The sequence below is a fragment of the Periplaneta americana genome, chromosome 13 (assembly GCF_040183065.1).
Source record: "Periplaneta americana isolate PAMFEO1 chromosome 13, P.americana_PAMFEO1_priV1, whole genome shotgun sequence".
NCBI classification, from domain to species: Eukaryota; Metazoa; Arthropoda; class Insecta; order Blattodea; family Blattidae; genus Periplaneta; species Periplaneta americana.
In genome coordinates this window covers 33927672-33944072 of record NC_091129.1, presented here as the reverse complement: position 1 = coordinate 33944072, position 16401 = coordinate 33927672, and the positions used below count along the sequence as shown (strand labels likewise).

Here is a 16401-nt window from a genome sequence, read left to right as displayed (position 1 = left end):
TTTAACTTTCTTGATCCTTGTAATAGCCCAGCAACAGGACTAGATAGAAGCAGCCCAGAGAACTCCGCGGAGCACACTTTGGGAACCGCTGCTCTAGAAAAACTCCCTGGTACTCATTTCTGTTATAGGCTAAGTCAACCTCAGGATCAAATGCAGTTGAAAAGCTAGGCCAAACGCAAAAATCCATCAACCCATTGAACCTTAATATCCTAATTAGGAACTGAATTCCAAATTATTAATCTTACAAGACAATAATCAAAACATAATAAATTTAATTAATTCACATTTCAACACCACATTAAACACTCAAAGTATGCTAGCAAGAGAAATAAAATATCTTTGTGTAACTCTTGTCTAGTTTCGAGAATAAAATTTCAAAGCAAGTTAGTCATTAACACTTATAAACCTACATTATACCAAATATAATTTACGTTATAAGCATTGTTGTGAAACATATTAATAGGTTGGGAGACAAGGGATGGTTTAAGTACATGAACCAAGACACGCTCCAAAGTCAAAGTCAATATTTTATTATAATTTAAGTGGTTAATTATTGTACTCAAGTATATTTAATTAACTTGCTGTTAACAATGTAAATATGGTATATACGGAACTGCAAACCTATTGCATTTATTAAACAAACATCTCACTTTATATTGATTTGTTCCAGATAATTCACATTGATCTCTTCAATTCTCAAGATTTTGTCTGATGAAGACCTGAATTTTGTGAATACTAGAGCACTTTATTATACAAGCAGAACAATCCGCCATTTTGAATTCTACAATTAAGGTGATATAACAGTTTTAACATAAGATTATGTGCAAGGACAAGATTATGTATGCATGTTTGAAGTTGGGTAATGTAACAATTACAACGGTATAATAAATCCAAGTAAATGAATTAAACTTTAAAAGAATATTGGAAATATAAGTAAAGTAAATCCTATGTGTATTAATTTAAGTGGAAATTAATTAAATCATCATCTTCTTCATCTTCTTCCTCTTCTTCTTCTTACCACATATTAAGCCTGGTGGCCTGTTATGGTCTCACTCCATCATTTCAGCGGACAGCCCAAAGATCTTGTTCCTAAAGGGTGGTAATTTAGTGCTTGGTGTGGTATCCTTGTCCTAGGCATCCTGAGTACATGAGATTTCCATTTCTGTCTATAATTTTGAATTTTCTCTAAAACTGGGTCAATATTTAATTCTTTCAAAATATCCTAATTTTTCTTCTGTCTAATCTAGTATAGCCAGCAGTTCTTCTTAAAAACTACATTTCATTGGCAGTGATTCGGTGCTGATCACATTTACATACGATCCAAGTTTCACTTCCATAACAGGTCTCGCCAATGTTTTATAGACTTTAATTCTTGTATGTTTTTGAACAAGAGAAGGTTTGAAAATGTTATTAATGGTATTCATTGTATAGTTAAAGTAATTCAATTTTGTAGAAATATCATTTTCTTGTTCAAAGCTCAAATAATAATCCAAATATTTGAAACATGAGACCTGTTCTACAGGTTTATTATAAAGGCAAATTTTGCTGCAGAGATGTTTTTCTGATGAATCCCATTGCTTCAGTTTTATTTACTGAAATTTCCATCCCGTATTCCTCAGAAATTAGTTGTAATTGGAAAACAGAACCTTGGAGGCCTTCTTCAGAATCTGCTAATAATATTACATCATCTGCAAACAGTAATATATCTAACTTTAAATTTCTATTAATTAATTTAAAAATATAAAATATGAAGGAAAGTAGACTCTGTGTGTGTTAATATTTAGATGAAAATTAATTCAGTAAGTAATTCAAAAACGTATAGTAATGTAGCCCCTTTGCAAATTAATGTTTCGATGAAAATTAATTTATTACAAAATATTAAGGTAAATGCTATGCCAATTAATGTTTCAATGGAAATTAATCAATTAATTTAAAGATAGAAAGCAATTACAACTAAAAAAAAAGTTGTACAAGACTAGAACATTCGAAATTCCGAGTTAAATAAAGACTAGACTACCATGGACAACAATGAATTAAGCTCTCTATATGAAGTAGTGTAGTCTGCATAAATGTTTCAATGAATGCACTTAGAATCCCTTGACGACTACTGAATGCAAATATTGAAATCACATTTCATTTCTTGGAATATTCCACCATAAAGTATGTCGAATCATACTTAAATTACAAAGGTAATTAATTATTTATTGTTGGCGTCCAATTCCTGTGGCTCGAATTTATGAGCCATTTCTTTCTTTGTCAGCAGGAAAACAGTTTAATGTTTAAAACTAAAATGTATCCACATGTCAGGCTTCCTACTTTCTGTATTGTTGTTTCCGTCACACAGATGTCACATCATGTCACTCGCATGGAATTCAACATAGCGGATTGGTCTGCTCGGGGAATATGGTTTTACTAAATGCATTTACGTCATTATTACTTTGAATCAAAAATGTTTGGAGGCATGGTCTACACTATTCGACATTCTTTATTGTGCAAAAATATCGTCAAAATTATATTTATAAAAATCTGCTACAGTGAGTAATTTTAAATGTGAGCTATTTTAGAATAAGAATTATGGTATTTCGTGTGCATACTTCCTCAATAACTTGACTCGTAAGTAGTTTACGAAATATTTTTCAGGATTAACAGGGAATACATACACAGATAAAACAGACAAAATTCCACAAACTATTTAATAGTTCGGATGTTGAAGAAGAAGAAGAAGAAGAAGAAAAAAAAAAAAGCATCTCTCATTTTTTATTTAGAACATCGAAAATTTTCACTGAACTCGTGTAATACTAATTTTGATACCCCTTTAGATATTAGCATTCCTAATAAAAGGCATAAGACTAATAAAATATCTTTGTCTTATGAATAACGGAATATAGGTCCTTCACTTTCAAATAATGTGGATATGACTCAAAACAGCTTTTGCTATCAAAACATACACACTTCTTTTCAAATTGAATACGGACAAAATTATTCATCTCCACTACATTATTTGGATATTTTACCATTTCCTTGTATCACCATGAAAGTAATCGTAATCATCAATGAATTTGATTCCATTACTTGTTTTCATTAATTTATCATTTCTATGACTGCTCCGTAATAAATGTTCTTATGAGATAGACAGGAAGAGCATTCAACAGTAAATGTTCGACATCAAAAATACAGTTTCTTTAATTTGTATTTCAATACTCTTCACGAAAATGGATAACAGGATATTCAATTTTTGTACTTCTTGTCTGATGCAAACTTAATGCTCAATCAGTAACAATTCAAATTAAAGTAGAACTGAGAGGAAAATGAAAAATTTCTCTTACGTAAGTGGAAATTATTTGCTTTACACTAATATCTGAAGTACTAATTCTGAAGTTGAAATAATTGCCTTTCACTATTTCAATTCCTTAACATGAACTGATAACTTTGTATTTCAATGTATATGTTAAAAAAATCCTGAAGACAAATGTTACCACATGTATAAAATCTACTATTGTGTCCCAAATAACAATCAGCTGACACACTCAAGAAATTCATTCACTTTCTCCTCTATCGTGTTTCTCCCCCTTAATCATAAGATTGTCATTTTCAACAGATGATACCACTTCCTTCGATGAGGAGGCTCTGCTACCAGAAGCACCTCCATGGTACTGTGACTTGTGACTCACGAGACTGTTGCGCGAGCGGTATGAACGACCACATACGTCGCATTCAAAGCTCTGCGGCACGTAGAAGTGTGTATCCGCCATGTGCCGCTGGAGGGACCAGGCACGCGTGAAGCTCTTGCGACACAGAGGGCAGTATGGAGGACCACTTACTCCGCCACTGCCACTGCCAACCCAGCCCCTTCCTAGTAGCTCTGCAACGAGACGAGCAAAGGAAGGGGCTGAGTATGGCGGGGAAACCAACCCCCACATTTATACAAAAATTGGATTAATTTTAACATTAATCTGAATAGTTAAGTAAATATATTTTTTTCAATAATGATGGTGTTGGTGGTGATACCAAATGATTCATGAAAAGGAATCCTACCTTTCACTTTAGCAACATGAGTTGCCCCTTCCATTTTTCATACATTTCCTTTGTTTCAACGACAAAGAGAATGACAAAAAAAATCACTTTACTTATTATTCTTCACTAAAAATGTTAAGATGAAATGAATTAATTAATTAATTTAAAAGCTGAAATCCATAATTTTTTTCTTCAGTATTAGAAGAAAACTTCTCACTAGTAAGAACATTTCATTAAGGAACTTGGCTAAACAATATTCAACATTCAAATTTTCATAAAAATAATACTTGTCCTGTTTCTTCCCATTTCATAATGGAAACACGTACAAGTTATTATTTATTTCAACAATACCAACACTGCACTTAATATTAACACATATCTTAATTTTCTCTCTAAGAAATAAAGTCACACACATACTTCGTTGCTGAAATGAAGCTATGAAGACTAATTCAGGTTGTAGTTTAATGGATTGTGAAAGGTGAGGATATCTGGTCAGAATTAGAAAAACAAAGTATACTTGAGATACTGAATAATATATTAATGGCATAATGTCATACGAAGCTGTATTCTGTTGCAAATATATATTTTAAAAATAAACTTAACAGCAAAAGAGATTGGAACAATCCAAAATGTGCTCGAAAGATGATTCCTGCAGAAGGAAAAAGCTAAATAACTTTAACTCCAGATGCATGCTAAGATGAATATCATCATCATCATCATCATCACCACCACCACCACCACCACCATCACTATCCATCATCAACATCGTCATCGCCAAACTATTACCTAGTAAGCCTATATACAAGCTATCGAGCTTAAAAGGTGGTACAGTACAGCCCACTGAACAAAAATGTCTAACAATATTTTGCTCTAATTGTAACTTGTAGAAAAGTAGTTTTTTTTTTTTTTTTTTTTTTTTTTTTTTTTTTTTTTTTTTTTTGTAAATAACAGTGTAGGCTTGAGAAACACATGTAAGCAGGTCACAAGATACGAATTCATAGCCTACAGGTTCGATAATATCAGTCAGTGAGAGTATGTCACTTACAATTATATGAAAAATATGAACAATGTCACAAAGACAGTACAGCACTTCAACTTTAGCAAAAATGTTTTCTGCAGTGTCTGCTTTCCTGCACGTCAAACATTTTTTGCTGCTGCACAAACATACAGATTTAGATTAAGATGGACTCAGTAGAGTTGAACCTGGTTACAGCAACCAAGGTTAGTGTGATATCTTGGCTACACCAACAGTCATTAAAAAGTATGATTTTTATCTATATTAAACAAATGTGATTTTTTGTTTTTATAACGACACATTTTTAATAACTAACTCGTTTATAGTGACATTTAGCAACAATGTAAATTCTTTAAAACTTCATGTTCTACGTATATTAAATAGAAACTATCATTGAGAGGAATTCGGAGGTAGCCAGTTATGCCATTAATGGCTAATAGTGTTTTCATTTACTATGAAAAAAGCACTTTAGGAATCAAGAAGTGGAATTCTAATAGAGACTGTCCTTCAAAGGAATTCACAGGTAGCTGACAGGGGTATTACATAGGGCAAATATTTTGTGCCAACAATCCTTTACAAACAATAACAGATATTATGACATACCGAAATACATTGATATTTCCGTGCAGATATTCTGCGTCATCATATTATGAAAGATGAGTGGAAAAGAGAAAAATTCTCTCCGGCACCAGAATTTGAAGCCGGGTCTTCAGCTCTACGTGCTGATGCTCTATCCACTAAGCCACACCGGATTCCCATCCCGATGTCGGATCGAATCCTCTCAGTTTAAGTTCCACCTCTTGAGTTCCCTCTAGTGTCCTACCCTCATGCACTGCGTCATAGATGTATGACAGTGGGACCATGTCCACACACATGTGCAGAGATGCACTCGTTATGAGTGACTAAGTGGCCGGGATCTGACAGAATAAGCGCTGTCTTAGTGATTTACACAAAAACTGTCATAAAGGCCATGACCAACTAGAAACATTAATACCAAAGAGATAAACCAATTCGGCCGTGATGAAACAAAAGAAAATGCGACAGATATTTTAGTTCGAGATATAATGCACACTTTACAAGACATAGTGAAACGTTTCCAGAAGGAAATGACAGAGAGGTACAATTCTTGCCTGTCTGAGTATGCGCGAACTGGTTAATAAAAACCTAAATTACCAAACCTAACCTTCGTATATGCAAGGTGTGTAACCAGAGCAAGAAGGGATCTTCTTCATTTGATCTGCAAAATAAATTCAAGTAAGGATCACGTTTCCACTGCACGAGAAGTTTGCGCATGCGCTACAGCAAGACTGTTTCTGTCCCGAGCTTCTCATCTAAGCCACGTAATCTACTCGCAATATTTACGCAAATACACCTTGTCGCTAACAGTGGTGCTATCTCTGAGTAATGTTCAGAACGAAGGAGGTAGGAAGAAAAAAAAAACAAATTTGTCCTTCTAATGATGCCACACACCAATGTCATGTTCTTATGTTGTCGACATTGTGTATTTAGTTAAATTTGGTGGTAAATGTAATGGCACAGTTCAAAGCTACCATGCTAATTCTCCAGTATAGAAGAATTCCCTATTTATTGTCAACTGTCTTTAAACGTCAAGCAAAAGCACACATAGACAGGAAATTACATGAAATGTATGTCAGCACAGCTTTAGATCAATGTAGAACAATGAGTCAATGCTAAATGGACATAAAGGGACCGAGGGGTATGTTTTTGTTTAGCCTTCAAAACAATGCTAATTAAAAACAAAAAACAGTTAACATAAGGCACATGATGGCATTTTTTCTTTTCAGTGCCTGATATTCAGCAGTTTTAAATGGAGTTAACCCTGGAAGGCGTTTTGACTAAGGTCATTAATTCATGTAAGTGATGCTATGTAAAGATTCATCTTTTGGGATGAAGAAAGCTTAGTAAAGACAGTAATTCGTTTTGGTTTTCTAGAGTTCAGTTGCTGAGATCTCCGTAAGTCTAGAAACAAAAAGGAAAACCCAACCAGCATGCACATGCACACATACCTACTGCAATGAAGTTTAAATATTATATTTGTTATTTATCAAATCAAAATTTTCAGTATAAATAAGAATTTTTATATTTCCGAATTCATTTATCTATTTTGTAATGACAGTAGGAACCAATCTTGCTCATTAGCCTTTCATGTCAACAGATGTTTTACGAGTAGAAATGATGCATAAATCATGGCAACTGAACATGAACATCATAATATTATAAAGTTAAGCAGTATTTCAGATGTCTAAATTACAAAGTTTATGTAAGCAAGTAACATGTATTATACGGGACTCAGACCTGTGAACAATGAAATGGTATAGCCGATGACAATCTTCCTTCATACCACTCCATTACATCTTCAGTGTTGATTTCTCGCGATTTACTTCGATATACAGTGTATGAGTACTATAAAAAGGGAGTTCACCCATAGTGGAAATGCGTACAAAAGTAATGGAGTGAATATTTATGACCTTCCTTCCAGGAGATAAGGCCGTTATGTTTTGTCATGAAGTATACTACATACTACTAAATCTCATGTTGTCCTGAAACTATTGAATGATGACGACAGGTAAGTTGAAATCAATGATGGTGAAACGAGTCCGAGGTCCAATGCCAAAAGTTTCCAACAATTCTACTTCAATTGGTTGAGGAAAAACTTAAGAAAAAACTCCAACCAGGCAACTTGTCCTAAACGGGATTTGAAGTCAGACCTGCTTGTTTCACAGCCAAACATGCTAACCATTACTCCACAGTAGTGGACTCCAAAATGATGATGTTCTCAGTACTAATTATATAATTTCAATTTCTCCATTCCTTTCTTCTCCAAGATGTATGACGAAAATACCTAATACATATTATGTTGTGAGGAACATGTTGTTTTCCACATACTGTACCTTTACTTAATAGTTCTCGTCCTTTTGAATGATTTTGTTCTCTTTTGAAGGACCCATATTAATTCACTGCATCAGTGCTGCACAACAATATGAAAAAAATTTCTATAACAATTAACCTACGAACACTTGTGCTATTAAGTTCAATCTAACATTTTTATACTTGCTATAATTTCTTTGTTTTTAATTTTGAATTGTTGTCCTTAAAAAATTTCTAGTTCGATTATTTGGCCTTGCTGTGGTGTGTTTGTCGAGTAGATGCGATACTTGTGAGGGGAGAAAGGAGTGGGGGAAGCAAAGGGTGACGCAGCATGTTAGTTCTTGTCTCAGGGAGAGCGATCTACTGTGAGGAGAAATCTAACTGCACGAGTGATAACATGTGTGATATTACATGACAATACGAGTGTGAATTTAACGTTATGGTTTAATTTAATTGAGTCTTATTGTTATTCTACTTTGAGGATTTGATGAACTGTTTTCAGAACATGGGAGGGGTGAAAGTAGAAGGAAGAAGAATAAAGCGTGTAAGTTTTGCTGATGATATGGCATTGTTAGCAGAAGAGGAGACGATATTAAGGGATATGCTACAGGAGCTAAATGACAGCTGTGAGCAGTATGGGTTGAAGATAAATGCAAACAATACGAAAACCATGGTTGTCGCAAGAAAAATAAAGAAGGTAAATTGCGAATTCTAAACTGTCAGTAGAGCAAGTGAACAGCTTCAAATACTTGGGATGTACTATAAGCAGTAACATGAGCTGCAGCCAGGAAATCAAAAGGAGGATAGCAATGGCAAAGGAAGCTTTTAATAGAAAAAGGAGCATCTTCTGTGGATTTCTGGAGAAAGGAGGAAGAGACTAGTGAAGTGCTTTGTGTGGAGTGTGGCACTGTATGGGGCAGAAAAATAGACATTACGACGAAATGAAGAGAAACGAATAGAAGCATTTGAAATGTGGATATGGAGAAGAATGGAGCATGTGAAATGGACAGACAGAATAAGAAATGAACTTTGTTGGAAAGAGTGGGTGAATAAAGAGATGCTGAAACTGACCAGAAAGAGAAAAAGGAATTGGTTGGGTCACTGGCTGAGAAGAAACTGCCTACTGAAGGATACATTGGAAGGAATGGTCAATGGGAGAAGAGTTCGGGGCAAAAGAAGATCTCAGATGATAGACGACATTAACATACGTGGATCATATGCGGAGACTAAGAGGAAGGCAGAAAATAGGAAATATTGGCGAATGCTGGGTTTGCAGTGAAAGACATGCCCACAGGCAGAACATTTATGTATATATGTATTGCTATTCTGGACATCATGAGTCAAAGTACCAAAATCATTAGTTAGAAGAGGAATCGAACAATGATCAGTACTCTATACCAGCTCCTGTTTCTGACTTAAATGGAGATACTGCATACAGTGAACACAATATGGCTTCAGAACAGTCAGATGAAAGTGATATTGACATGTCGAATCAGAATGTTGGAGCTGAAAGGCCAAGAACAGTAAATGCCATTTATAGTGGCACTAGTTATATTGAGCCTATGTTCTGTTTATTAGATGATAATGATGTTTTATAAATAACAATTTTGAGTGCAGAGTTGTGATATTTGTATATTCAATAAAATAAAGAATATTAATATCACACAATTAAAACAATAAAAAAGTTATACATTATGAATTTTATGATTTATAAAAAAATTGCCAGATGTTAGGTCCCACCTAACAACGTGAGTGGTCGCGTTACACAACAAAGCATGAGTAATGGCGGATTAATACATAAATGACAGTTTCGTTGTACACCATACACACACAATTAACACATCCAAGTCACGTCTGCGGCTCAAGGCTAATACATCCTGACTCAAATCTTGGCCTGGTTGTGGTGGAATTTGTGGCGAAAAAAGCAGATGTTGTAGGTAGATTATATTGAGACACTTCTATTTTACCCTCACATTCTATGAACTTTCTCTCCTCCCCCTCATTTCACCTATCATATGCAATAGTTAAAAACAGGCTAGGATGAAGTTTTGGGGGTAGTAGGGCTAACACAGGATTTAAAGCACTTTGGGTTTCATGCTCTGGTTTATCAGGTACCCATCTGGAGACGGGAATTGGTTCTGTCAGGGCTGAGGCAGAACAGTCTACCTCTCAGTGTCAGATTCATGACTGCCACTCTGGCACCTGCTGGACTGGAACATCAATCACATATAGGTCACACGATAGGCCACCGTAAGCCTATATGCATGGATCCATCTCGAAAAGTCAGCTACCCAACATAATTCAAGCCTCTCACATTTTATACAACATATTTCTTATTTGACATCACGTAGCAAGCTGAAATCTGTTACCTGTAGCTTCTATGGCGCTCTCAACCTGTTTACTTACAGAAACATACCTGGCTGGAGTAATAATCAAAGCAGATCATCATTAACAGTCATGAGTTAGGCCTCTTGGCCTATTCCACTTCAGATTGCTTCTACAGCCATTCTAGATCTCTCTTTATAAGAGGTCTGTAATTAAATACTCTTTGGAGTAGTCTCTGGATAGGCATCCTTAATATGTGCTCATGCCACTTGTTTTGGCAATTCTTGATGGTTTTAGTGATGACTGTTTTCAACTATTGTCATTCCATTTATAGTCATAGAGGGAATCTGCCAATGATTTTAACATTCTCATTTCAGCAGCTTCTATTCTTTGCAGCTGATTAGATGTTACAATCTACATTTCGGAGCCATATAGCAGAGTCATAGTTTATCAAATTTTAGGACTGTCTCTGGTTGAACTTTTTTTTCAGTGCTGTTCTTTTCACTATATCTAGAATATGTCGAAATTTGACTAATTTGATACCTGTTGTGTATATAAAATATATTGCAACTGAGATAACTGAAGAGGCAACTTGCTCTATAGTACTATTACTAATAATTTTGAATCTGAGATGGTTTTTCCTCCTAAAAGCCATTGTTTTTGTTCTGTTTATGGAAATGTTTAAATTTTATTACAATCACTTGCTATTTTGAACAATTTATGTGCTACCCTTTGTAAGCTGTCTTCAGAGTTGGATAGAAATGTTACTACCGGTACTTGAAAAATAAATGGTTTCTGACAAAATAGATCCTGCACATATAGTATATTACTGTATCACAAATCATCAGAGAATTTAATATACCCATACATAAGGCATTTATTGATTACCGCAAGATGTTCGATAAAGTGAATAGAGCAAAGGTTAGGATACCGGTATCTTATTTGAAGTGGGAATACCAAAATTTAATATGTGCTATTCAAAGTGTACAAAATCAAAACTAAAATTAACAACAAAACAATTTTGAAGATAGAATAATAAAGCAAGAAGTAAAAGAGGATTGCCCAATGTCACCAACTTTATTACATACAATACACAGTGACACACAGTTAAAAATTGTATTTACGTTGAAAAGTTTGCAGTGTAATTCGGTATAATCTGAAAATTATATAAAATTGATGTATACACCCTTTGAAATAATATATCTCATTAATGAAAAAAGCTGGATATACAATTTTTGTGGTACATAATTCAGATGGCAATCAAAAACTTAGCAATTCTCTCGCTTATTGCAGGCATTGTAAACAAACATGGTGGAGTGCAGTTATTGTTCAATGTAAGTGTTAATGGAAAACAGAGAATAAGATCGAGGTTCAGTGATGTTGGAGAACTAAATTTTGAACACCATCACCACCACCGAGGATAACAATTACAAGAATCTGTGACACATTTGAAGTTAATGGAACGATGCAAGATGTGAAGAAAGGATGGTGCAGAAGAAAGAAAACTTTGATGGACAACGAAAGTGTTACTTCTATGATGCAGACTTTCACACGATCTTCAAAGAAGTCTGTGAGACTTGTGGACTGGTATCAATGAAGCTGGTGTTCAAAGAATTTTGCGAGCTTAAAAATGGAAGCCTTACGTTCTGAGACTTCACTATGCACTAAACAATGACCCAGATAGGCGACTTCAATTTTGTGATTCATCAGCATGGGTGAAGCAAGGAAAGGTTTCAAAGATTCAATTGAGACCCGGAATCCAAGAGGGGCCCAAGTCCATTTCATCAAACTTTTGGGAAATTGAAAAAAATGTTTGCTGTTGCTACAAAATGCCTCTGACTAATTATTTTTTGTTTCGTAAGTACATCTCCATTACATCTTTTCATATAACCATGGCAACAAGCTTCTACTAATTATTTTGCATGAGAAATAAATTTTGGAAGTGATTAAATATTGGGCCCCTCTTGGATTCCGAGTCTCAATTGTTTGGTTGGATAAATTCACGTTTAAACTTGTAATGAAACAATTAATCAGCACAACATAACTGTGTGTACTGTACTAACCAAAACACGTTAATCTACCAGGATTATCAGTATGGTGTAATTTGTCTTCCAGAGGAATGATTGGACTGTACACCTTCAAAGGGACTGGCACAGGTGACTCTTGCCTACGAATGTTGCAAACCATTATTACTGGTCTTAAAGACCTCTTTAACAAAGAAGATGGGTGTTCTTTCAACAGAATGGGGTGCCACCTCACTTTCAACTCAATATGAGGGATTTTCTCAATTCCTGAGAGATGGATAGGATGAAGAGGAAGTATTGCAGAGTACCCACTTCGACCTCTGAATTTGAACCTATGGATTTCTACCTTTGGGGATCTGTAAAGAACACAGTGTATGCTACACAGCCACACACACTGCAGGACCTAGGACAGTAAATTGAACATTCTTGTAATGCTACTCTATCAGCACCAATAAAGTCGGTATGTCGCTCTGTTCTACATTGTTGTCGACAATGCACTGGGGCAAAAGGTGCATTGCAACATTTACAGTCTTAAGGTACACAAAAACTGTGTAGCTATCTATTTAAATTAACGAAACGAACTGTTTCAAAAATTGCATATCTTTTTGACACACTACATGATGTTAAAATAAAGGGGGGAATAATATTTTGAGGGGTGGTAGTACAAATCACAACAAGAAAAAAAAAGCCCAATAAATACGAGTCCTAAGATTAATAGTTTTTATGAAAAACTAAATTTAAAATTCATGTGTTGGTACCAGGTTGATAGGGCCACACATTCGTCCCTGCAGATTAACTAGTCCTCAGTATCAGCATCTCTTAGCAAACCAATTGCCTGTCTTGTTGGAGAAAGTGCCATATCATCAAACACTACAAAATAAGTGTGGTTTATGTATATGTGTGTGTGTGGGGGGGGGGAGGCAGAAAAAATCTGCTTACCTTGTATCTTTTTATAGAGCAGATATTTATCGGCTTTTCAATCAAAATTCTTTGTTGCACAGACCCCACATGAAGATGATGATCACTCATTTTCACCCCATAACAGAATACACATAAAACAATATAATTTTATTTGTCTCAGAGCACTCTGTGCCAAGGATATTTCTTATACCATGAAAACTGAAAATTTCTATTTTATCTTACTCAACCCGCTATTTTAATATGTAAATGTGGTGTCTAACTCCTATCTTTGTAAGCATATTTTGTTTCATATGTCCAACTTGAAAACGATTTCTCTTTTAATTCTCAATGTTCTCTCAGTATGAGTCATTTTACACAAAATTAATATGTAACTCACACACATGCATTTTTGATTAAACTCAACTCAACAACGCAGCACTTTCAGAGAACACCAATATAGCACGATGTAATATTGTGATGGAAGGTTAGCCTCATCCACTATGGAGAAGTAGTGAATCGATAATGCCTCTCTGATCCCCTCCCCCTTTAAGCTTGCAAGTCAAGGTTGTAGCCATGCCTTTAGAGGCTTTTTGCCTTAAGCCTCGCTGCTTGCACTGCTCTCTCCATACTGGAACGACTGCCAACAGTGAACTTAATATATGGAAGGATTGGAGTGCAACCAATTGTTACGATATATCATTACCAGGGAAAGGATTTATATGTAAATACATATTTACTTATAAAGCTAATATAATTTATATTTTGCATTATCTTTATGTTTCACAATGTGTAGGGTTGAAAAATCCTACTTTTATTTTCCATATTTTTCCATATTTTAGAGTTTAGTACATATTTTCGTTAATTTCCATATATTTTCCATATTTCATATAAAACAGTCCATATTATATTAGGTTTAACAATAAAACAAAACAAAATTCCAATAACTTTTAAAAATACATTTCAACAATAGAGATTTAAACACATGTTCAGTAATCCCTTTAACATCAGAGTTATTTGAAAATTAGCAGTCCTATCAACAATGGGAAAGTAAGTTACAAAACTGTATTAATTTAATTTAAAATTTTTAACAGACTTCAGTTGTGCAGCTCAACAGTTAAATGCCAGTCAGAGTACACATAGGTTCAGTTTTGTAAATCATACTATAAAGACGGTAAATATGCCAAAAGTACGTCATTCAGTCAATTTAAAATCAAAACTAACAAGTTACATTTCAGAATTTAAAGAAGATGGTTTATCAACTGACAATAAAATATTATTTTGTAATTTGTGTCAGTGTGCAGTATCATCTACACAAAAGTTCCTGGTGCAACAACACATTACAACTAGTAAACATCAGGCCAACAAACAACTAAATTCCAAGCAGAGACAATTGTTTTTAACACAACCAACAACATCGAATGTAAGATCTGAGTTTAACATCGACCTGTGCCGTTCTCTCATCTCTGCTGATATTCCTCTCTACAAACTAAAGAATAAGGTCTTCAGGGAATTCCTTGAAAAATATACTCAACATACAATCCCGGATGAGTCAACACTTAGGAAGACGTATGCTCCATCCATCTACGATGAGACAATACAGAAGATAAGAGATGAAATTAAAGATAGTTCAATTTGGGTTTCCATTGATGAGACTCCCGACAAAGAAGGTAGACTTGTTGGTAATGTAGTTATCGGTTTGTTAAGTGAACAATATTCTGAACGAATTCTTTTACATTGTGATGTTCTAGAAAAGTGCAATAACAAAACTATAGTTAAACTGTTCAACGAAGCTATGGGTATCCTGTGGCCAAAGGGTATTATGTACGATAATGTGTTATTCTTTATTAGCGATGCTGCCCCTTATATGGTCAAAGCTGGACAAGCATTATCTGTTGTATATCCTAAATTGACTCATTTTACTTGTGTGGCGCATGCATTTCATCGTGTGGCAGAAGTGGTCAGAGACAATTTCCCTAAAGTAGATTTGTTGATTTCATCAGTGAAAAAAGTATTTCTCAAAGCTCCCAGTAGAGTTAACGTGTTGAAAGAAATGTACCCTGAAATTCCATTGCCACCAAAGCCAATTTTAACTAGATGGGGTACATGGCTAGAAGCAGTTGAATATTATGCCGAACATATAGACTCTATTAACAATGTTCTCCTTGCATTGGACTCTGAAGATGCAGTCTCAATTGATACTGCGAAAACAGTTACCTGTGACATAAGTGTGAAGAATGACTTAGCTCACATTCAGCATACATTTTCATGCATCATAAAAACGCTCAAAAGTCTCCAAAATAGGCACCTTTCACTATCTGAAAGTTTTGAAATTATAAATAGTACTGTGGAACAACTGAATCGTGGTAGAGGTAAAGTTGCAGATGCAGTAAGAGCTAAGGTGGACACTGTACTTTCAAAAAACCCTGGATATGAAGAACTACAAAAGGTTGTTGCTGTGATGAGTGGTGAATCAACAGTGAAGATTAACTTGGACTTATCCCCAGCAGACATTGTGAAATTGAATTATGTACCAGTTACTTCTTGTGACGTCGAACGCTCTTTTAGTCAGTATAAATCTATCCTCAGAGACAATAGAAGAAGATTCACTTTTCAGCACTTGAAAGAAATGTTTGTAACCTATTGTTATGGTAACAGACAATAAAAATTGTGTTTTGTTGAAACTACATTGGAAGATAAGGTACGTCCATTATATTTTTTGTTTAGTTTGATTAAAATGTACCAATATTTAACGTACATAGTCATTTTTTTATAATTTTAAGTCCATATTTAATTCCATATTTTGGTAAAAATCCATATTTAATTCCATATTTTGGTAAAAATAACTACATATATATTTACATATTTCATATATTTTTAGTCCATATAAATCCGTTCCCTGATCATTACAAACTTATGGACCCACTGTTACTAGAAATAATAACTCAAATTTTTTGGGTAGGTTAAGCCTCAAAAGCCTCTTAAAAGCTACGCCACTGATATGTGTAACAGTAAAAGTAAATTCTTGCTACCTGCAGTCTTTCAGCTTAATACTGATATGGAAGCCACAATACTCCTTTTTCAACAAAGGAACACACCGTGACACATGATGTATGCAAGAAGCTCCTGTAGTGCACTTCAAATCGTTTAATTGCTTTGTACCAAGAAGAAACCCCTTAAATGTCTTTACTGCTCTTTGGTCCACAACAGAAAGTGCTGCAAGTTTTGGATTAGTTC

General features: G+C 34.7%; 1 protein-coding gene across 18 annotated transcripts in view; it reads right to left on the bottom strand.

Moving 5' to 3' along the window:
- br (broad-complex core protein) overlaps nt 1-16401 on the bottom strand; it is a 263269-nt gene that overhangs the window by 201073 nt on the left and 45795 nt on the right. Inside the window, exon 6 of one of the 18 annotated variants that reach the window (XM_069843010.1) lies at nt 2757-3862. The exons of the other annotated variants lie outside the window; for them this stretch is intronic. Coding sequence (XP_069699111.1) covers nt 3537-3862 — 326 coding nt within the window. The 3' untranslated portion in view covers nt 2757-3536. Of the gene's footprint in view, nt 1-2756; nt 3863-16401 lie in introns of those variants that run through there. 18 annotated transcript variants of the gene reach the window in all.